At 41.7% G+C, this 24,366-nt stretch overlaps 1 protein-coding gene across 3 annotated transcripts in view; it reads left to right on the forward strand.

The window, feature by feature from the left end:
• PCCA (propionyl-CoA carboxylase subunit alpha) overlaps positions 1–24,366 on the forward strand; it is a 446,563-nt gene that overhangs the window by 118,968 nt on the left and 303,229 nt on the right. For all 3 annotated transcript variants that reach the window (XM_001149000.7, XM_063792625.1, XM_063792626.1), the window contains exon 7: positions 1,708–1,839. In XM_001149000.7, the coding sequence (XP_001149000.5) occupies positions 1,708–1,839 (132 nt within the window). The remainder of the gene's footprint in view (positions 1–1,707; positions 1,840–24,366) is intronic.

Below are 24,366 nucleotides of genomic sequence, written 5' to 3' on the forward strand. Positions count from 1 at the left end.
CCTCCTCGGCCTCCCAAAGTGCTGGGAGTACAGGTATGAGCCACCGCACCCGGACTGCCATTCACAGCTTTTAATTCCGTCCTGTATTTGATGCCTTTAAAAATCTGTATTTTGGCCAGGCGCGATGGCTCATGCCTGTAATCCTAGCACTTTGGGAGGCGGAGGCCGGTGGATCATGAGATTAAGAGGTCGAGATCATCCTGGCCAATATGGTGAAACCCCATCTCTACTAAAAATACAAAAATTAGCTGGACGTGGTGGCGCGCTCCTGTAGTCCCAGCTACTCGGGAGGCTGAGGCAGGAGAATCGCTTGAACCCGGGAGACGGAGGTTGCAGTGAGCCAAGATTGTGCCATTGCACTCCAGCCTGGTGACAGAGTGAGACTCTGTCTCAAAAAAGAAAAAATCTGTATTTCAGCCTGGACTTGTCTAATAACCTCTATACCTCTATATCTGCCTCCTGAACATGAATACTTGACTATTGCAGAGGCCTGTCAGCTCAGCGTGTGCAAAGTTGGAGTCATCATCTCGCCTCTTAAATATTTATCTCCTTGTATATTCTTTGTGTTTATTCCTTGTTCTACTTCTACTTCCTGCTCGGGGTGGGTTTAATCCTCCTGGTCATGATGGCCAGGAGAGCAGTCCAAGCAACAGGTTACTCAGCTGCCCTGGTCACCAGGAGAATGAACCTTTTTTCCCAAGTCAAGATTCTTTGCAGGCAGCAACGCTAACATGGAATGAACAGGTGATGTAAAAGTGATATACAAATATGCAGTTTATTGTTTATACCAACTCTGACAAGGTCGTAGGACAATCAGCAGTTAGGCGCCTTCCTCGAGGAAGGCCTGCACATAGGTCTGGTTTTTCCCATTTTATATTTACCTTCAGTTCTTTATGTAATGACTTCATCCTTTATCTCAGCAAATACCCCCATTACTTTTCTAGACCGTGCCCTGTGGTGGAGCTAATGGCATCATATTTTGTTCTGTCTCTAGATCTATTTAAGTCATTAGCTTTTTTTTTTAAATTAGAGTGGCATAAACAAGAGAGGTAGATCCATTGTCAAGGTATTCAGTGTGGTTTGTGCAGAGTGGTTTTGATTGAAACTGAACTCTACCCAGTTAAATTCCCACTGGATTTTTGACTCATCTTTTATAGTCACAGGATGCAAACATGTACTTTCTTTTATCTATTTCTCTGAGGTGTCAGTGATCTGTTCACGTTTCCTGGAAATTGTTGATATCCTGTTGTCTTCATCCATGTTATCTCCTGTGTTTAGCTCAGAGCCTGGCACAGAATTGGTATTCAGGAAATATGGATATTTGTGTTATACTAGGCATTATGCTGCAGGCTATTGAGAACACAGAGATTTATAAGGTGTTTACGGGTGACCTTACTGGCTAGATGAGGTGGTGTAGGACGTTATATACAAATACAGTGTCATAGAGTGACTTTTCCGAGGCACACTGTTTACCCAGAAGGAGTTCTTCAGTGCTTTTGGTTGTTTTCATTTGACTTTGTTGCATGCATCTATCCACACATGTACTATATGCAATATAGTATTTTAATGTGTTGGCTCAAAAACTGTTGTTTCTGCAATAAAAATAATTAGAAAATACACTTATGGGCTTTTCTTTTATAAAATTGTGACTCCACATCATGCTCCGTAATGTTCTTGTTATAAATTTTGACTTGTTTTTCTCCACAGGCAGCAGAAGATGTCGTTTTCATTGGACCTGACACACATGCTATTCAAGCCATGGGCGACAAGATTGAAAGCAAATTATTAGCTAAGAAAGCAGAGGTTAATACAATCCCTGGCTTTGATGGAGTAGTCAAGGTGAGAAGCTACTTTAACTTTTATTGTATATGTCTTCAAGTTAAACATTTTGTCAAAAGTATAAGATAAAATGCAGCTATTGCTTTTTTGGGATACACACACACACACACACACGTATGCACGCACATACGTACATGTATATATGTTTTAAAAGTCAGTGTTTTTACATTTATTTATTTATTTATTTGAGATGGAGTCTTGCTCTTGTCGCCCAGGCTGGAGTGCAATGATGCAATCTCGGTTCACTGCAACCTCTGCCTCCTGGGTTCAAGCGATTCTCCTGCCTCAGTCTCCTGAGTAGCTGGGATTGCAGGTGCCTGCCACCATGCCCAGCTAATTTTTGTATTTTTAGTAGAGACAGGGTTTCACCATGTTGGCCAGGCTGGTCTCGAACTCCTGACCCCAGGTGATCTGCCTGCTTCATCCTCCCAAGGTGCTGGGATTACAGGCGTGAGCCACTGCATCCGGCCAGAAATCAGTGTTTTTAACTGGATTATTTTATTATTTTTAGAGATGGAGGTCTCACTCTGTTGCCCAGGCTGGAGTGCAGTGGTGCAGTCATAGCTCACTGTAACCTTGAACTCTTAGGCTCAAATGATCCTCTCGCCATGACTCAAGAATCCCTCCTTCTTTAGCCTCCCAAGTAGCTAGGACTGCAGACACACACCACCACACCTGACTAATTATTTTTATTTTGTAGAGATGAGGGTCTCACCGTGTTGCCCAGGCTGGTCTCAAACTCCTGGGCTGAAGTGATTCTCCCGCCTTGGCCTTCCCAAGTGTTGGGATTACAGATGTGAACCATTGTGCCTGGCCAACTTGGATTGTTTTAAATAGCATAAGTTAAAAAGAGTGAGAAACTGTTTGAGCATTGTATTTAATGAATCAGCAGTGACTCAGACTTTCATAGGAAAAAATTTGGTGATTAAAAAATGTGCTGTCAGATCTCTGGACTGCATTTAATAGTGGTATGTGTTTCATGTGTTAAACATTATGAGTTTCTCTGTATATCTTTATCTTGAGCTTCTCTCCATGTGCATAATATGTAAGTTAGGATCATGTTTCTGGTGAAAGTGGTATAGCTATAGGTAATTGTATATTGCAAACATTTAGCAAGGGCCTTCTGCAGCTGAAGGCTTCTGAGGGAGAAATGCAGAAATTGAAGTATGCAATTTCTCCTTTTCCCATGAAAAATTATTCTGTTTTTTTCTAGTTAGAAGAGAGTCCTCATGTAGAGTTTTAACCTTGCGATTTGACTTAGCCTGCAGGAACTCTTCATTTCAGCATTTCGTATTGTTACTTTTCATTCTGTGTTGGGCTGTTCTTCATTGTGCAAGATCATTTCATGCATTAGAGGACGATTAGAAAACTTGCCCCCTGGTTAATAAATATCCTCAGCTTCTTGCCCATATTTACCTGCATTTACTTTTATCTATGTGTATCCATGTTGTTTCTTCCCACTTGTTACAAGGAAGAGGTGTTCCACATCCTCTGGAAAGCCAGTTCCTCCTCCTACGCTCCAAATGTATTCTTTATAGCCTTCACAGGCTATGGTTTTACTGATTATCTTTTCTCTCTTCTGTGTCTTAAAATTCTCCTCATCTTTTAGCTCCTTTTGTTATCATTGCTATTAAAAATGCTCAGTGAACAAATGTATTGGTCACTCAGTTATGTGGGAAGGATGTGGTGATGAGATACACATGATCTGCGTATCATAGTTCTCACAGTTTAGTGGGAAAGAAACAAACATTTCTTCCATTCGTAAAGCACCATCACCCCTATCACTCTACAGCTAGTTGCCACCTTCTTTCTCTCTTCCCCTTTCAGTGCCAAAGCTCTTAGAATTGTCCTTCCTCACTTTCATTTCTGTATCTTTCACTTAATCTTTTCTTGCCGTCTAGCTTCTTTCCTCATTCCTACTGAATTTCTCTTGCAAAGCTACCAGCAACCTCTTCCCTTTGTTAAATCAATATGTAATTTTGAATTCTGATCTTATATCAATCTTTGAGCAACATTTGAGTCTCTTGGTCAGTCCATACTTCTCTCATGAGATACTCACTTTTGGCACATTACTCAGTTCTAGTTTTTGTGTTTTTTGGCTTGTTTGAATGCCCTTCTTAGATTCCTTCCCGATTGTTCTTCCTATCTTTGTTCCTTAAATGGGGGTTTTATTCTGGGTCCTGAGTAGGACATTTCCTCTTTTTATTGTGCTAACTTGCCCTGGGCAATCTTACTTTTTTTCATGGCGTCAATTGCCACCTTTTCTTTTTTCTTTTACTATTATTATTATTTTTTGAGACAAGGTCTTGTTCTGTCACCCAGGCTAGAGTGCAGTGGCACAATCATGGCTCACTGCAACGTCAACCTCGTGGGCTCAAGTGCTCCTCCCACGTCAGCTTCTTGAATAGGTGAGACTATAGGTGTGTGCCACCACAGCTGCCTACTTTTTTATGTTTTGTAGAGACAGGGGTCTCACTATTTTGCCTAGACTGGTCTCAAACTCCTGGGCTCAAGCAGTCCTTCCCCTCGGCCTCCCAAAGTGCTGGGATTACAGGCATGGGCCACTGCACTTGGCCTATTGCCACTTTTCTGACCAATCTCAAATGTATATATCTGTTCTGAACTTCAGGATTACATATCCAGTTGCTTCTTATATAGCTCTCACTACTTGATGCCTCTGAGGCACCTTGAAACTAACAAGTTAAAAGCAGAACTCATCTTTCTCCTGAAACTAGAGATTGGTACTATAGCCCATGCACACCTATTTTTATAAATAAAGGTTTATTGGAGGGCAACCATGTTCATCCCTTTACATATTGTCTGTGGTTACTTTTCCACTACAGTGGTAGAGCTGAGTAGTAGACTCAATATGTGGAGTAGACTCAACTACATGGGACACATAGTAGACTATGTGACCCACAAAGCCTAAAATATTTACTTCCTGATCCATTAAGAAAAAGTTTGCCTATCCCTGCTCTAAAATTCTTATCCTTCATTCTTTTCCACCTAGGAAGGTGGTGGCTAGAAACATAGAGTAATTCTTAACAAATGCGACTGTGGAGAATTCACTCAGATAGCTTTCTAATCCATTTACTTCTTTCTTTGCCCATACTAACCAACCCCAGATTCCAGCTACTATCATCTAGTCTGGATTACTTCATCTGGCTTCTAATTAGTCTCCTTGTAATCATTCTTGCTTCCATCCAATTAATTTTTAAAAAATTCTTCACCTCAAGTATTTATAATGTCTTTGTGTTACAAACAGTCTAATATACTTTTAGTTATTTAAAAACGTACAATAAATTATTGTTGACTGTAATCACTTTGTTGTGCTGTCGAATACTAGATCTTACCCATTCTATCTAACTGGACCCATTTTTGTACCCATTAACCATCCCCACATCACCCACCCCCACTCCTCCCCACTACCCTTCCCAGCCTCTGGCAATCATCATTCTACTCTCTATCACTGTGAGTTCAACTATGTTAATTTTTAGCTCCCACAGATGAGTGAGAACATGTCAAGTTTGTCTTTCTATGTCTGACTTAGTTCATTTAACATAATGTCCTCCAGTTCCATCTATGTTGTTGCAAGTGACAGGACCTCATTCTTTTTGGTGGCTGAATAGTACTCCATTGTATATATGTACCACATTTTAAAAATCCATTCGTCTGTTGATGGACATTTAGGTTGCTTCCAAATGTTGGCTATTGTGGATAGTGTTGCAGTAAACATGGTAGTGTAGATATCTCTTTGATAGACTGCTTTCCTTTCTTTTGGGTATATACCTAGCAGTGGGATTGCTGGATCATATGGCAGCTCTATTTTTAGTGTTTTGAGGAACCTCTATACTGTTCTCCACAGTGGCTTTACTAATTTGCATTCCCCCCAACACTATACAAGAGTTCCCTTTTCTCTATATCCTCGCCATCATTTGTTATTGCCTGTCTTTTGGATAAAAGCCAATTAAACTGGGGTGAGATGATCTCTCATTGTATTGCATTTCTCTGATGATCAGTGATGTTGAGCACCTTTTTATATGCCTGTTTAACATTTGTATGTCTTCTTTTGAGAAATGTCTATTCAGATCTTTTGCCCATTTAAAAAATTGGATTATTAGATTTTTTTTCTTGTTGAGTTGTTTGAGCTCCTTATATATTCTGGTTATTAATCTCTTGTCAGATGGATAGTTTGCAAATATTTTGCTCCCATTCCATGAGTTGTCTCTTGACTGTTGATTTCCTTGGCTGTGTAGAAGCTTTTTAACTTGATGTGACCCCATTTATTTATTTTTGCTTTGCTTGCCTGGGCTTGTGGGGAATTACTCAAGAAATCTTTGCCCAGACCAGCATCTTACAGAGTTTTTGCAATGTTTTCTTTTGGTAGTTTCATAATTTGAGGTTTTAGGTTTAAATTTTCAATCCATTTTGATTTGATTTTTGTATATGGCAAGAGATAAGGGTCTAGTTTTGTTCTTCTGCATCTGGTTATCCAGTTCTCCGAGCACCATTTATTGAAGAGACCGTCCTTTCCCTAAGGTATATTCTTGGCACCTTTGTCAAGTGAATTCACTATAGATATATGGATTTATTTCTGGGTTCTCTATTCTGTTCTATTGGTCTATGCCAGTACTATGCTGTTTTGATTGCTATAGCTCTGTAGTATAATTTTAAGTCAAGTAGTGTGATTCCTCCAGTTTTGTTCATTTTCCTCAGGATAGCTTTGCCTATTCTGGGTCTTTTGTGGTTCTATATAAATTTTAGGATTTTTTTTTTCTATTTCTGTGAAGATTGTCATTGGTATTTTGATAAGGATTATATTGAATCGGTAGATTGCTTTAGGTAGTATGGACATTTTAACAATATTGATTCTTCCAACCCATGAATGTAGAATCTCTTTGCATCTTTTGTGTCCTTTTCAATTTCTCGCATCAACGTTTTATAGTCGTTTTTGTGTGTGTGTGTGTGTTTTTTTTTTTAGATGGAGCCTCGCTCTGTTGCCAGGCTGGAGTGCAGTGGTGCAATCTCGGCTCACTGCAACCTCTGCCTCCCGGGTTCAAGCGATTCTCCTGCCTCCGGCTCCCTGGTATCTGGGACTACAGGCATGCACCACCACGCCCAACTAATTTTTGCTTTGTTTTTAGTAGAGACGGGGTTTTACCATGTTGGCCATGATGGTCTCGATCTCCTGACCTTGTGATCCACCCACCTCTGCCTCCCAAAGTGCTGGGATTACAGGCATGAGCCACTGAACCTGGCCTATAGTTTTCATTGTAGAGACCTTTCACTTCTTTGGTTAAGTTTATTCCTAGGTATTTTATTTTATTTTATTCATAGCTATTGTAAATGGGATTATTTTCTTGATATCGTCTTCACTGTTGGCATATAGGAATTCCCATCCATTAATTAATGATACTTCAGTTTGAGTGACCAAAAATCCAGATTTGATCGTATGCCTATCTTTAATAACTTTTGAATGACTACTCATATAAATGTTTTAAATGGTTGGATTTTGCTTAGCTCTCCAAACTGATACTGTGCCAGTCTATCCTTTGCATTGTATGTATCCGCCATACTTGACATCGTTCAGATTCTTGAAACTTATGTACTTAGTCATATCTGCTTCTGTCTTCATTCCTGATTGTCTCTTAGTCATTGTTTAGGTCTTGGCTTAAATGTAAATTCCTCACATAGGCATTCCTTAACTGTCTTCATTAGATTAGGCTCTCTGCTGTATTTTTCCTTAGGACCCTACACTTAACTCATCACATTTTAAATCATTTATTCATTCATCTATTCAGTAGATATTTACCAAGTGCACGCAATTTGTCTGACACTGTTTGAAGTGCTGTTGATATAGTAGTGAACAAAAGAGACTGAACATATTTTTATGCCCTCAAGGAGCTTACACTATAGAAGGAAACAGATGATAAACAAATAATAAAACATATGTTCTGTGTTGAAACATAAGAGAAAAAGACTGCTGGAAGGTGGGGCTATATTCACAATTTTATATACAGGCATGTCTTCATATCTACAAGGGATTGGTTCCAAGACCTACCCCCTCAGATACCAAAATTTGTTGATGCTCAAGTGCCTTATATGAAATGGGGTAGTGTTTGCATATATCCTACGCTCATCCTTTTGTATACTTTATTTTATTTTTTTATTTTTATATATTTATTTTTTTGAGGTGGAGTCTCACTTTATCGCCCAGGCTAGAGTGCAGTGTCATGATCTCGGCTCACTGTAACCTCCGTCCACCCTGAGTTCAAGCAATTCTCCCACCTCAGCCTCTCAAGTAGCTGGGATTACAGGCATGCACCACCATGCCCAGCTGTTTTTTGTATTTTTAGTAGAGATGAAGTTTCACCATGTTGGCCAGGCTGGTCTTGAACTCCTGACCTCAAGTGATTCACCTGCCTTGGCCTCCCAAGTGCTGGGATTGCAGGTGTGAGCCACTGTGCGCAGCCCTGCCGTATACTTTAAATCATCTCTAGATTACTTATAATACCCTAAAACAATGTAAATGCTATGTAAATAGTTGTCCCACTGTGTTTTAAAATATGCAGTATTTTTATTTTCCTCCCTTTCCCTTCCCCTTCCCCTCCCCTTCCCCTTCCCCTTCCCCTCTCCTTCCGCTTTCCCTTCCCCTTCCCTTTTTTGGGTTTAATCCGTGGATACAGAACCCAAGGATATAGAGGGCCAAGTGCATGTTTAGCAGACCATCTAAGGAAGTGGCAGGACAAGTCATGTTGCTATCCTGGAGAAGAGCAAAGCATATTAGGCAGAAAGAATAACAAGCGCAAGATTGTTGGTTGAGGTTGAAGTGTACCTGCTACTGAATAAACACCGAGGAAGCATGTGATTGGAATCATCGAGAGAGACAATTTAGAGATAAGGTAAAAAAAGATAATGGTGTAGTAGGGAGCTTAGATTTTTAGGGCCTTACAGGCCATTTCAGTATTAGGTAAATGTCTCCTTCCTACACGGAGCGTAAGCTTCTGATGGCAGGGATGCTGCTCTCTTTATTACTGTATCACATGCACATGGTGCCTGGCATATTGTCAGTGCTTAAGTCAGGGCTCAGTCAGTGCTCACTAGGTATTTGTTGAATGAATAATATTCTAGGAGATAAATTTTATACATATACTCATTTTATATACGTTGTCTGCCCTTTAGTACATATTGTTTAGTCACATCTATTAGAGACACCAAAAGAAACCAAAAACCAAGAGAAAAAATTAAAAGACAATAGAAACATATCCACATATGCTTCAGATATTGGAATTGGCTGAGATAACTACGATTTATATGCTAAAGAAATCCAAGGAAAATATGGAGAAAATAGATAAGTATATAAATAATTTCATCCGGGTATGGTGGCTCATGCCTGTAATCCCAGCACTTTGGGAGGCCGAGGTGGGCGGATCACCTGAGGTCAGGAGTTCAAGATCAGCCTGATCAACATGGCGAAACCCCGTCTCTACTGAAAATACAAAAAATATTTGAGTGTTGTGGCAGGTGCCTGTAATCCCAGCTACTCGGGAGGCTGAGGCCTGAGAATCCCTTGAACCTGGGAGGTGGAGGTTGCAGTGAGCCGAGATCATGCCATTGCACTCCAGCCTGGGCAACAAGAGCGGAACTCTGTCTAAAAAAAAAAAAGAATTTCACAAGAGAATTTGAATCTATTTTAAAAATTAAATACAAGACTGGGTGCAGTGGCTTACGCCTGTAATCCCAGCACTTTGGGAGGCCGAGGTGGGTGGATCATGAGGTCAGGAGTTCGAGACCAGCCTGGCCAGCATGATGAAACCCCGTCTCTACTAAAAATAGAAAAATTAGCTGGGCGTGGTGGTGCGCACCTGTAATCCCAGCCACTCGGGAGGCTGAGTAGGAGAATCGCTGGACCACAGGAGGTGGAGCTTGCAGTGAGCCGAGATCATGCCACTGCACCCCAGCCTGGGTGACAGAGCGAGACTCCATCTCAAAAAAAAAAAAAAATTAAATAGAAATTCTGTTAACTGCAAATATATGAAAATAAGGACTTTAGATAGACTTAACATTGGACTCAACCAAGCAAAATATAGTATCCATGTTATAGCATGTATCAGTTTGTGTGTGTGTGTGTGTGTGTGTGTGTGGCTGAGTGATATTCAGTTGTATGAATATACTTCTTAAAAAAATCCACCTGAGGTCAGGAGTTCAAGGCCAGCCTGGCCAACATGGTGAAACCCTGTTTCTACTAAAAATACAAAAAAATTAGTTGGGCGTGGTGGCAGGCACCTGTAATGTCAGCTACTTGGGAGGCTGAGGCAGGAGAATCGCTAGAACCCTGGGGGCGGAGGTTTTTTGTGTGTGTGTGGCTGAGTGATATTCAATTGTATGAATATACCACTTAAAAAAATCCATCTGAGGTCAGGAGTTCAAGACCAGCCTGGCCAACATGGTGAAATCTCGACTCTACTAAAAATAGAAAAAAATAAGCTGGGCGTGGTGGCAGGCCCTGTAATGTCAGCTACTCGGGAGGCTGAGGCAGGAGAATCACTAGAACCCTGGGGGAGGAGGTTGCAGTGAGCTGAGATGGCACCACTGCACTCCAGCCTGAGCAACAGAGTAAGACTCTGTCTTAAAAAAAAAAAAAAATCCATTCATTAGTTGAAAGACATTTGGGTTACATTTTGACCATTGCAATTAGTATTGCTACAAATATTTGTATGCAAGTATTTGCTTATATATTTGTTTGTTTTGTTTGTTTTGAGATGGTGTTTCACTCTTGTTGCCCAGGCTGGAGTGCAGTGGCGTGATCTTGACTCACTGCAACCTCTGCTGAGTTCAAGTGATTCTCCTGCCTCAGTCTCCCAAGTAGCTGGGATTACAGGCACCCACCACCATGTCTGGCTAATGGGTTGTTTTTTTTTTTTTTTGTATTTAGCAGAGACGGGGTTTCACCATGTTAGACTGGTCTCGAACTCCTGACCTCAGGTTATCCACCCGCCTTGGCCTCCCAAAGTGCTGGGATTACAGGCGCGTGCCACTGCGCCCAGCCATATGTCTGTTTTTTAAGTTATTTGGGGTATGTACCCAAGAGTGGAATTCCTGGGTCATGTGGTAATTCTTTGTTTAGCTTTTTGAGGAACTGTCAGGCATCCAAACCTTTATGTACTCCCTTCTTCTTGTATAATCCACTCCTCTTCAATTTGGGTAGAACCTGTGAATTGCTTCTCTAACTAATAGAATATGGCAAAGGTGATGTGATATTACTCCCTTAATTAGGTTGCATTATATGGCAAAAGTGATGGGATGTCACTGCATTCAATTACATTATGTGGCAAAGTGGTTGGGTGTCACTCTTGTGATTATGTTTCATTATATAGTACTCGATCTTAACAGACTAGAGAACAAGATTCTTTTTGCTGGCTTGATAAAGTAAGCAGCCATATTAAGGAAGCCTACTTGGCAGTGAATGGTGGGCAGATTCTAAGGATCTATGTAAGGACAGTCTCTACCCAAGAGCTAGCAAAAGGCTGGGGTCCTTCATCATGCAGCTACAAGGACATAATTCTGCCAACTACCTGAAAGAGCTTGGCAGCAAATTTCTCCCCATTTGAGTCTCCAGTGACAATGCAGCCTGGTTCACTCCCTGATTGCAGCCTTGCAAACCCCTGAGCAGTGTATGATGAAATTATTATTATTATTTCCTTATGAGGTCTTGTCCTCTTTACCTTTTTGTTTTAGACATTTGTGTGAATTTGGGTAGGGGTTTGGATGTGTCATTATGAACCTTGACTACTCAGCCTGAATATTTCTACCAGTATAATTATATATTTTTTTGATGAGGAATGTTGCCTTTTTGATATCTTCAATTTGGACTTGATTTATTCCCAAGAATACTGATGTGTCACTGTCCAAATTATTTCTGGCTTGATGATGACTGGTGGAGTCCTCAAGGGTTCAAGGAAGAGACCATCAGGAGAGTGTTTGATCTGGAAATTCTGTTTACACGGGAGATTTTTCCTTATGAAACTAATGAATGTAGTGTCTCATAGGAAGGGAATGTTTCTTGGTTAAAGGTCCAAAGGTGACCGTTGTGTGCTGGGACATGGGAAATGCGACGGGTATTATCCATATCTGTCAACTGAGTAGTTTGTTGATTCCGAGGGAGAGCTTGTGGAACAATGGCAGGAATTAAGGTAAATATACTGCCACCCATATCAATAAAATTTTTACTTGTTTCTCCGCTAATAATTAGTGAAAATTCATTCTTGTGAGTTGAAGAGTAAAAGGAGAAATGGGTACTTGATTTGCTGTTAGAACATTTGCCTACTATCATTTTTTTCCCAATTCTCTTGAATAAAACAGAACAATTATTTTTCCATTGTAATTTCTTCTTACAATCTCTGCAGGTTTCTTTATCAAAAGACTGGTGTTTAATTTTTGGAGTGGGAGCATCTAGTTTTATCTTCAAGGGTATCATCTTATTCTGGGTCTTATACTGCCTTTGTTTTCAGGCTCTTTTGAAATGTGTAATATGGAGTTACATTGTTTGACAATGTGGTGCCTTCCCAGCCAGTTTTTGCTTGTTTATAACATTTTCTTTTTCTGGCTTAAGGCTGTTCACAAGAAGTGAGGAAGGAGCTGGGGTCACAACTACTTGAGGGCTTACTCCTGAATGCTAACTGAAGGTAGTAAGAGCCCACCCTGGAAGTCTCCAAGGGGCTTATCCTTCGTCTGCTAGAACAACTGAATTAGAGTTACCTGTTTTCACAGGAAAGATTTTGGTAATAGCCTTCAAAAGACCTTGTCCAATATTTACAGTTTCTTTTTTTTTGTTTTTTTTTTTTTGAGACAAGAGTCTCTTTCTGTCACCCAGGCTGGAGTGCAGTGGCGCAATCTTGGCTAACTGCAACCTCCACCTCCCGGGTTGAAGCAGTTCTCCTGCCTCAGCCTCCCAAGTAGCTGGGACCACATGTCTGAGCCACCATGCCTGACTAATTTTTTTTTTTTTTTTTTTTTTTTTGATATTTCTAGTAGAGACTGGGTTTCACCATGTTGGCCAGGTCTTGAACTCCTTACTTCAAGTGATCCACCTGCCTCGGCCTCCCAAAGTGTTGGGATTACAGGCATGTGCCACCATGCCCCGTCATTCACAGTTTTTCTAAACCCCACTGGCTTTCTGTGCATTTGGGGTCTGAAGTCACTCTCAAGATATTTGTTTCCCCTTTCTAATAGGTCTTCCTATTTCCCTCTCCTTGTTCCCCACTTTGTAACTATCCTTGGTGAAATGATGCCATTTATAAAGAGAAGACCATGAATTTGCATTACATATTTAATGCATTTAAAGAAACAGAAGTCTGACTCTGAGAGACCACAGACTTAGTCTGAGCCAAACTCATGGGAGTCTCCTAATGGCATATTGAATATGTTGTTTGTGCACCTCCTGTCTTGGGCTCACAGCCTAATGGTTGGCCATCTCTAACTGCAAACCTGACAGTGCCTTGTTGGTTTAAGATTTGGAGAGACTGTCTCTCCTAGGCCCAGACTTCCATGGACAAAGCAAGTCAAGACAGAGGAAAATACTCAAGGTTCCCAGGTAAATTGTATTCTATTTGGATGATGATCTGATGAAACCTTCTGAACTCACTGGCTTCTAGAGTCAGCATGAAGATGGGCTTATGAAACCTATGCCTGTCTTCTTTCAGGTGAACTTTGACTTATGGACTTAGAATAAAAAATGTTGAGGACAGTATATTAGTAATATGGGAGGTTTCTTCCAATATTAAACATTTTCAAATGTGATAAGAAATTCAGCGGGTCTTTATTCCTACAGTTGTTGAAAAGGAAATTGGACCTCTACCCAGTGTGACTCATCTCGCCATTGTGGTTGGGGAGACCCCTGAGGGGGTCGCTCAGTGGGCCTCAGAGAAGCATGCAGATGCCAAATCTAAGATCTTGAACTGTGGCTTTTAGTGGGCTTCGAACATGTGTCTGTGGGTAATACACTTGGTTTTGCTTGTTCAACAGGTTATTTTGGTTATTTTCTTAGGAGGCTGCATCTGAATTTGCAGTCTCTGTTCTAGTAAATTTGGAAAATATGGAAAGGTAGACAGGAGAAAAGAAATCTCATCTTTTCAGTTTTTTTCCTTGTATGCATTAGATGATTTGTAACATCCTATTACACTCTCAAATAATGATTGATTCTCATTATCTGCACTAACGGCTGTTTCTGAATTTGTGACGCCACAACTGAACCTGCAGGTTATAGTTTTCAGATAAGCATTTACAAATAATTTTTAAGGAATGTCTTTTTGTTTCCCTGGGAAATAATTTTTTTTTTTTTTTTTTGAGATGGAGTCTCACCCTGGAGTGCAGTGGTGCGATCTCAGCTCACTGCAACCTCTGCATCCCGGGTTCAAGCAATTCTCCTGCCTCAGCCTCCCGAGTAATTGGGATTACAGACATGAACCACCATGTCCAGCTAATTTTGCATTTTTAGTAGAGACAGGGTTTCGCCATATTGGCCAGGCTGGTCTCAAACTCCTGACCTCAAGTGATCCACCTGCCTTGGCTCCCCAAAGTGCTAGGATTATAGGTGTCCAGGTGTGAGCCACTGCGCCTGGTGGAAATAATTTTTTTTGAGACAGAGTCTTACTCTGTTGCCCAGACTGGAGTACAGTGGCACAATCTGGACTCACTCCATCCCCGCCCCGTGGGTTCAAGCGATTCTCCTGCCTCAGCCTCTGGAGTAGCTGGGATTACAGATATGCGCCACCATGCCTGGCTAATTTTTGTATTTTTAGTAATTAGTAATTTTTTAGTAATTTTTGTATTTTTAGTAGAGATGAGGTTTCACCATGTTGGCCAGGCTGGTTTTGAACTCCTGAGCTTGGGTGATCCGCCCTCCTCAGCCTCCCAAAGTGTTGGGATTAGAGGTGTGAGCCACCGTGCCTGACTGGAAATAATTTTTAATACTAGTTTTATTTTTAGTTTGTTTTTATTTCTGATACAAGAGGCTGTACATATTTTTCTTTTAAATTTGGCTATTAATTTAGGTTTCTGGTATAGTGACTCCACATTCACTCGGAGCTACACCATTCACATTTACTAGTTTAGATATATTGAGTATAAGATTACTTTTGAGAATATCTATGCAGATAGAAGTTTGCTGATGGAAATTAATAGTACCGAATTTTGGATTATCTTGGGTTTTTAGCAACAGTTTTTCATTGGCAGAGTGCATATGCCAATTACAGGTAATTCTGTCTTTTAAAAAATGTTTAGTGTTCTTTAAAATTAGTCTACAGTATTTTTAAGACTAAATTCTTTTCCTTGGTAACTATATTCTATTTTTTTTCCCCAAGTAGTTTCCACCAGTTATGATACAATTTTAGTTTGTTACATTTCTCCTTCAAACATTTGTTCCTTTCTTATTTGAATATGTAGGATGTTACCTGGAGACAGTTTACCCATACCCCTTTAAAGCATTGTGTGCAGTACTTCAGTGGTCTTCTGCAACTCTTCTTTTTAATGGCTTATTAATCTGTCCTTGAATCATCCTTTTCCTTAGAGAGAAACTAATGTTTTAAAATGTAATTATCAAGTAATTGTTTGGTATCAAGTATTTGCCTTTAACAAATTTAATTTTATTCAACATTTCATTACCTTGATCTCAGGAACTGGAGAGCAGAGTGAAAGGCATGCACATTAAGATATTGGAGACAGGAATTGGGATCACAGCTTTTTTTTTTTTTTTAAATCAATGAATAACATGCCACAGATCCTGCTTTCAAAGAGCTTAAAGCCTTCTGTGTCCGGAATTGGTGGGTTCTTGGTCTCACTGACTTCAAGAATGAAGCCGCGGACCCTCGCGGTGAGTGTTACAGCTCTTAAGGTGGCGCGTCTGGAGTTTGTTCCTTCTGATGTTGGGATGTGTTCGGAGTTTCTTCCTTCTGGTGGGTTTGTGGTCTCGCTGGCTCAGGAGTGAAGCTGCAGACCTTTGCAGTGAGAGTTACAGCTCTTAAGGTGGCACGTCTGGAGTTGTTCGTTCCTCCCGGTGGGCTTGTGGTCTCGCTGGCTTCAGCAGTGAAGCTCCAGACCTTCGCGGTGAGCGTTATAGCTCATAAAGGCAGAGTGGACCCAAAGAGTGAGCAGCAGCAAGATTTATTGCAAAGAACTAAAGAACAAAGCTTCCATAGTGTGGAAGGGGACCCGAGCGTGTTGCCGCTGCTGGCTCGGGCAGCCTGCTTTTATTCTCTTATCTGGCCCCACCCACATCCTGCTGATTGGTAGAGCCTGGTGGTCTGTTTTGACAGGGCACTGATTGGTGCGTTTATAATCCCTGAGCTAGACACAAAGGTTCTCCATCTCCCCACCAGATTAGCTAGATACAGAGTGTCAACACAAAGGTTCTCCAAGTCCCCACCAGAGTAGCTAGATACAGAGTGTCGATTGGTGCATTCACAAACCCTGAGCTAGACACAGGGTGCTGATTGGTGTATTTACAATCCCTGAGCTAGACATAAAGGTTCTCCATGTCCTCACCAGACTCAAGAGCCCAAATGGCTTCACCCAGTGGATCCCGCACCGGGGCTGCAGGTGGAGCTGCCTGCCAGTCCCGCACCGTGCGCCCGCACTCCTCAGCCGTTGGGTGGTCGATGGGACTGGGCGCCGTGGAGCAGGGGGCGGCGCACATCGGGGAGGCTCCGGCCCCACAGGAGCCCAGGGAGGGGGTGGGAGGCTCAGGCATGGCGGGCTGCAGGTCCCGAGCCCTGCCCGGCGGGAAGGCAGCTAAGGCTGGGGGAGAAATCGAGCGCAGTGCCGGTGGGCTGGCACTGCTGGGGGACCCAGTACACCCTCCGCAGCCGCTGGCCAGGGTGCTAAGTCCCTCATTGCCCGGGGCCGGCAGGGCCAGCCGGCTGCTCGGAGTGCGGGGTCTGCCAAGCCCACGCCCACCCGGAACTCCAGCTGGCCCGCAAGCGCAGCTAGCAGTCCTGGTTCCCGCTTGCGCCTCTCCCTCCACACCTCTGTGGAAGCTGAGGGAGCTGGCTCTGGCCTTGGCCAGCCCAGAAAGGGGCTCCCACAGTGCAGCGGTGGGCTGAAGGGCCCCTCAAGTGCCGCCAAAGTGGGAGCGCCAAGAGCGAGCGAGGGCTGTGAGGACTGCCAGCACGCTGTCACCTCTCACTTCTTCAGGAGGACTGCAAATATTCAGGCAATTGACTACATTTTGGTAATGCTAAGCTCAAGGCGCAGGGGCCTATGCATATAGGATGGGCATGTAACCTAGTTTTAGGTATCATTGCAGATTTTCCAATGGAAATGATAGCTAAGTGAAACCTCAAGTCTGAGTGGTAGTGAGTTAGCTGAAAAGTGAGATTGATGATGGACACAGCTCTAATGTCAGTGAAAACATCTTATTGCAAAAGCCTGGAGGTAAGAGACAGTGAGAACTCTGGAAAACTGCAGATTTGTAGTATGAGGGGCTGCGGTTAGAAAGGGAGCTAGAGAGAAAATTAGGATCCAGATATGTATGGGCTTGAATGTGATGTAACTTATTTTGAAGGCTATTCTTGTGGTTTGGGGAGCCTCTGAATAATTTCATGCAGAAGAGTTAACATGACAGAATTGTGGCATTAGAAAACTCATTTTGGTTTGTTGTGTGGAAAATTAATTGGAGCATGGCAAAACTTGAAGTTGGTAGACAAATTAGGATCCTCTTCTAATCCAGGATAGAAACGGTAGACCCCTAAAATAAAGTATTGTATGCAACAAAGTAGATGGTGTTGAGAAAGATAGTGGAAGTGGAATCCATGGGATTATGTGATCTGTTCACTGTCAGGTGTGAAGTGGAGGGAAGGATCATTGATGATTATTTTACTGCATTTGGTTGTAATACCTATTAACACACCAGTTTCAGAAGAAATTTATTTAATGTCTTTTAGTTCTAATTGTTCGTTAAGAGGAAATAGTAATACCCATTTACACCACAGAACAGAGTATGGCCGTGTATTTGAATGAGTTTTGTAAATTAGGCAGTGTAGATTTAAAGTAGTAATTGTTTTTATCACCTAATTAGCCAGATTTTAAAAACTGCACTCTTGCTTTAGCAGAAGGAGGCAAATAACTAAAAAAGCTAGTGTGAAGGAAATCATTTAAAAAAGACCCTAAAAACAAAAACCAAAAAATTGGAGACAAGCTGTGTCTCAGCAATTAGAAAGTATAACATTAAACATTAGTGTATTTGTCCCTGCTAAACCAAGAAAAATCAGTTTTCCTGATGAAGCCTCAAAGGTTTTATATTTTGGAAAAAAAGACTCAATTATTTTTACTATGCTGTTTTTACAATGATAGAAAAGTGTACTAAATTTTAGAAAGTTTTTTTTTTCTTTGAGACGAAGAGTGTCGCTCAGTCACCCAGGCTGGAGTGCAGTGGCGCGATCTTGGCTCACTGAAAAGCACCACCTTCCGGTTTCAAGTGATTCTTGTGCCTCAGCCTCTCAAGTAGCTGAGTTTACAGGTGTGGGCTACCACACCTGGCTAACTTTTGTGTTTTTAGTAGAGATAGGGTTTTGCCACGTTGCCCAGGCTTGTCTGGAACTCCTGGTCTCAAGTGATCCGCCTTCACGACCTCCCAAAGTGCTGGAATTGCAGGCATGAGCCACTGTGCCCGGCCGAAAGATTTGGAAGTATATTAAAACAGAAAGAATCTTCTGCCTGACTTTGAGTTAACTGGATTATGTGGAAGCTAGAAAGCCATTCCTGAGCCCAGGATTGTTTAAAAGTTTCTGCTTTGCTTTATATAGGAATGCAGAATAGTTTGAGGACAGCTTTTAGGGTACAGATATAACTCTTACCTGTAGTGTCTTGAAACAAATTATTATTTTTTTTAATAAACAGTCACTGATTCCCTTCTAGAACCAGCTGAGGAAAGTAAACTCCTAAGTGACTTTCATATGAATGGGTAGCAGGATTCTCATCCACAGAATAGAAAATTAAGGATTGGTAAGTAGGCAGTAGCAAGTGAGAAGGATGTCTGAATCATGAATGGTGGTCGGCGTTGACACTAATACCACTATCAAAATGTATGGGTGTTTAGCATCTGGGAAGAATGATTCGAATGTGCCTGTCTTTGTTGTAGTGTTTTCTGCGCTTCCCTGTGTTTTGCCCTGTTCACCAGCAATACCGAGTTCGTAGATCGTCTGATCCAGTGCATTATAAGAGAGGAAGTACATGTTTTTTCCAGTATTGTAGCGCCAGGGTTAGTTCTATGTTATCTAGGTCCAGAAGATGAGTAATGACACAGGATATAAGAAGTAAGGCCAGGCAGGGAAGGTACCAACATGGTAGTTTGGGGTGGCGGGCTGCCCATTTTCTCATAATTACTAACCTTAATTGAGTACCTACTGTGGACCAGGTACTGTTCTAATGTGTTTCAGCCTTGACTAATTTCATCTTCTTAATAACCCTATGAGATAGATACTGTTATTATGTCCATTTTACAGATGAGGAAACTGAATACCAGAGAGGCACTCTAGTAACTCAGTCACAGTCACAGAAGCAGTATTGGAGCCCAAGCCTTCTGGCATAGCGCCTGTGTTCTTTTTTTCTTTGAGACGAAGTCTTGCTCTGTCGCCCATACTGGAGTGCAGTGGCACTATCTTGGCTCACTGCAACCTCCGCCTCCTGAGTAGCTGGGATTGCAGGCATGCGCCACCACGCCCGGCTAATTTTTTTGTTTTTGTTTTTGGTAGAGACGGGGTTTCACCATATTGGCCAGGCTGGTCTTGAATTCCTGACCTCAGGTGATCCGCCTGCCTCTGCCTCCCAAAGTGCTGGGATTACAGGCAGGAGCCGTTGTGCCCGGCCCACACCTGAGCTCTTAACTGCAAGGCTTGGTTACCCTGCAGGCCATGTTCTAGGTATTAACAAATAAATGACATTTGCAGAAAAGGCACCAGATTTTTGTTAACTCTTTTCACGTTTTTTCTGGTTAGTTTTTACTACCATTTAGTTAGTTTTTGTAGCATCATCCACCACTCCCATCATATTCACAGTTAAATAGTACTTTTTACTGTTACTATTCTTGGGTTGGGTGATAGAGCCCACTTAATGTGAGTTGTTTTGTAATAGAGGAATAAGAGGAATAAAAGAAATGGGTACTGGTTTGCTTGGTTTCTTTCCCTTTTCTCCGTTTCTTAAGCTACTCTTTTGGCATTGTATTCTTAGTACTTTCCTGTAACTCTTTCCCCATCCGTGCTCAAAAGAGTTAAATAGCTTCAGAACCTGAGTGTGCCTTCCCTCAGGACAAGCTGGGATTACAGAAAGAATGGACCACCGGGTAGTTTATCACTTAGAAGAATAGATATCATTGGACTCTTTTTTTCCTACCTCCTGATTGGAAACCATCAGGAATACCATCATCTGAGCATTGTTGCTGACAAATTTTTAACTTTTTTGTGTACTTTTTGTTTTCTCAATTGTATTACTTGTGATATGAAAATAAAACTGTTCTAAAGACTTCAAATGAAAAAATTTTAAGGGAAAATGAATAGCATCAAATTTGTTTTTATCACTTCTGCTGAAATTTTTATATTTGACTTTTTCTTTTTTTTTTCCAGACAGGGTCTTGCTCTTTCACCCAGGCTGGAGTGCAGTGGTGCCATCTCGGCTCACTGCAACTTCTTGCCTCCCAGGTTCAATCAATTCCCCTGCCTCAGCCCCCAGAGTAGCTGGGATTAAAGGCGCATGCCACCACGCCCAGCTGATTTTTGTATTTTTAGTAAATATGGGATTTCACCGTGTTGGCCAGGCTGGTCTCGAACTCCTGACCTCAGATGATCCGCCTGCCTCAGCCTCCCAAAGTGCTGGGATTACAGGCGTGAGCCACCACGCCTGGCATATTTGACTTTTCTTCCACTTTGGGGAGGATTATTATGTAATGTGTCAGAAATTTTCTTTTAATAAATTATAGGATATTATTGAACATTACGTTAACAGAGTTTATTGTTCTAAGCCCTTTCATATTTTCATGTATTGTGTGTCGTGTAATCATAGATGTGAGAGCTGTCTTAAGAATATTTTAAAGAGTGTTAAGAATAATCAGCTCCACTTTTTCTTCAAATATTGCCAAGCTGTATTTGTGAAGAGATAATGTTGTTTTGTTTAAAATATATTTATTTTATATAAATAAAGAACAAAGGCTGGGCGCGGTGGCTCACTCCTGTAATCCTAGCACTTTGGGAGGCTGAGGTGGGAGGATCACTTGAGGTCAGGAGTTCGAAACCAGCCTGCCAAGATGGTGAAACCCCATCTCTACTAAAAATACAAAAAAAATTAGTCATATGTGGTGGTGTGTGCCTGTAATCCCAGCTACTTGGGAGGCTGAGGCAGGAGAATCGTTTGAACCTGGGAGGTGGAGGTTGCAGTGAGTGGGGATCGCTCCATTGCACTCCAGCCTGGGCAACACAGTGAGACTCTTTCTCAAAAAAAAAAAAAAAAAAAGCACAAAGTATATTTAGTAAAATAAAGTTTAACCTTTTACATTTTCATGAAATAAAGTTTGATATCTATACATTGAAATGAGCTGCTTTCTTTTGTTTTGTATTATAACTTAAACTTGTGGCTTTTCAATTTGAAAACTTACTGCCATGTAGAATTTGATTTTTTTTTTTCCTAATGCAACACTTTACTTAAAAATTATGGAGTAGAACTATATTTTTTAGAAGAGCAGGTTTTACAAAACCTAAAATTCAAACTCTGGAAGTTGCATGATGTGGTGGAAGAAGTGCTGGACTGAGAATCCCAAAAATATTGGGCTTGGTTTTGCCCAATGCCAACAGTATTTCACTGAGTGCACCTTGTTTTAAACTGAAGCAAAACCGAAGTGTAACAAGTAAAGTAGAGGTTCCTCTTCAAAGACTTTCCTCCCCATCTAATTAGGAATAAATAGTAACTTCTCTTAGAAGCAAAATTTATTCTAAGACCTGTGCTAACATGCTTAAATATCTGCGAGCTGTAATAAAGAAATCAATGTACTTTATGTTCTTAGCTCCCACAATTTAGCCTAAATATTTGCCCTGGCATGCTTATACTGGTCCAAGCAAGCATTAGCTCATAGCCTGTTCCTCTTCCTTATTTGAAGGTGTTTTTACCTTTCTCAGCATTCCACAAGTTACTTCCTCCTTCCTTTGTTCTCCTCTGCCGTTGCCTCTTTTAAAAAGTTCTACGTTGTTAGCCAATTGGGACAAATACAAAATGTGAGGTCCTGTTCCAGCCAATGGAAACCGGACACAGCAGTAGGGTGGGCGCCTCAGGTTGCAAATGACCCTGTCTCCTTTGTTCAGTGTACTCTCATGGCAAAACTGCTGGCGAGTGTACCCTTTCTGCAGAAAGGAAACATGGCCTTGCTGAGGAAATTAAATTTATGTTCCAGTGCTGTTTCTTTACGGCACTGGGGAACAAGCATTTCTAACAGAAGCCTGTCTGGTTCTGAGTCCCTGCCCTGAACCCCTGCCTTTGGATGTCAGTTAACTCACTTATAAAACCGCTGCTCTGGAGATGAATAGTTCTGTTGGCATTTGTGAGATTGTGTCTTATCCTAACAGACTAATTTTTATGGAAGCTGATGCGGATAGTTGTTTATTCATGGAAGAAATAATGTGTTGATTGCGTTAATTTGCTAAACTCTGGGGCTTTAGTAGAGAGTAAGACAGCTAGTTGTTGCCCTCATGAAGATTAAGTGTGAAAAGGGCTGCATAATTGCAGGGCGTGGTGTATGTGTTCATGTGGCAATGATACCTAGCCAGGTGTGGGAGGACTGGAAAGGCACTCTAAAGAAAGTGGCAGGCTGGGCGCGGTGGCTCATGCCCGTAATCCCAGCACTTTGGGAAGCCGAGGTGGGCGGATCACCTGAGGTCAGGAGTTAGAGATCAGCCTGGCCAAAAATGGTGAAACCCTGTCTCTACTTAGAATACAAAAATTAGCCGGGTGTGGTGGTGTTTGCCTGTAGTCCCAGCTACTCAGGAGGCTGAGGCAAGAGAACTACTTGAACCCAGGAGGCAAAGGTTGCAGTGAGCCGAGATCGTGCCACTGCACTCCAGCCTGAGTGACAGACTCCATCTCAAAAAAAAAAAAAAAAGAAAGAACATGGCATTAGCTGAAACTGGAAGCATGCCACCCTGGACTCTGGGAGGAAATGGTCATTTTCCTGTCACCCAGACTACTGCCTCCCAGCCTGACTCTTCAGATCCCTCTTGCCTCTCAAAGTGTTCATTTGTTTGTTCATTCATTCATTTATTCTTCCAACAACTGTTGGTTGAATAACGACTGTGCCAGGCACGTGCTCGGGATTTGAAATACCTGACTTGAACCAGCTGGACAAGGGTTTCTGTCCTTATGGAGCTTACATTTTAATGGGCTAGGGAGGTGCAGAGGGTGGACAGTGCACATCGTAAGTAAGCAGATGCTATGCCAGAATTCTCCAGCCTGCAACCAGAGCGAGCCCTTCATTTCCTTGCTCTGAGGCTACAGTTCAGTTTCTCTCATGCGGCTGTGAGGCCCAGCCTTCCCCTCGCCTCTCTCTTCAGGTCCCAGACACTGTTTTTCACTACGCTTCTATTTCTTAGGTGTCTTTTCAGTTACCACGCCTGAGAAAGTTTTCAGGAATCTATTTTTGGATTAGAGATCCCCTGTTGTCACATGCCCTCTTTAAAACTTGTGCATAACATGCACCACATAATCATTCCTTAGCTGCTGTGTGGCTGTATTTAAGGTTTGTCTTTTCCACCAGCCTGTAAATTATCTGTTGGCCAAGGTGATGTCTTTCTTGTTCCGTCCCGTGTCTTCAGGGCCCAGAATTGGGCCTATTGTAATAAAAGCTGGTTTGGTAAAAGGGGAGAGAGTTACTGGCTGAGGCTGGCTGAACTGAGAAGGCTGTGCAAGGCTGGGGAGCCTGCCTGGGCCTTGGGCTGCAGGGTAAGATGCAAGATGAACACACTCATGCTTAGGCAGACAGGATCAAGTATTGAAACCAGCCTGGGGAGTTCAAACTTGGTTTTGAGGCAATGGGATGTCATGAAAAGCTTAAGTGATTTTGGGGACTCCTAGTTTGTTTTGATAACATTTAATATTCTCAAAATCATTAATAATTTGATAACTTCAGGCATGGCTGATTTAATTTTTAAACTATGAAAATATGAAGTATGGAATTATGATTCTTATGGTAAAAAAGTTCAACGTGTACCTAAGAGCATACAATTTTAATTTCCCTTTTCCTACAACTTTTAATCCTACCTTTTACATTTATTTATTTATTTATTCTTAAATATAGACAAGGTCTTGCGATGTTGCTTAAGTCAGTACAGAACTCCTGGGCTCAAGTGGTCTTCCTGCCTGGGCCTCCTGAGTAGCTGGGATTATAGGCCTGAGTTACCATGCCCGGCTGTCTGTCCTACTTTTGAGCAGTAAATTGGTTTCTGTAGCTGTCTAATGCTTAAACTTTCCTGTGCGTTCAAATGTGTATTTCTGTCTTAA

This window comes from Pan troglodytes, chromosome 14 (genome assembly GCF_028858775.2).
Source record: "Pan troglodytes isolate AG18354 chromosome 14, NHGRI_mPanTro3-v2.0_pri, whole genome shotgun sequence".
In the NCBI taxonomy this organism is placed as follows: Eukaryota; Metazoa; Chordata; class Mammalia; order Primates; family Hominidae; genus Pan; species Pan troglodytes.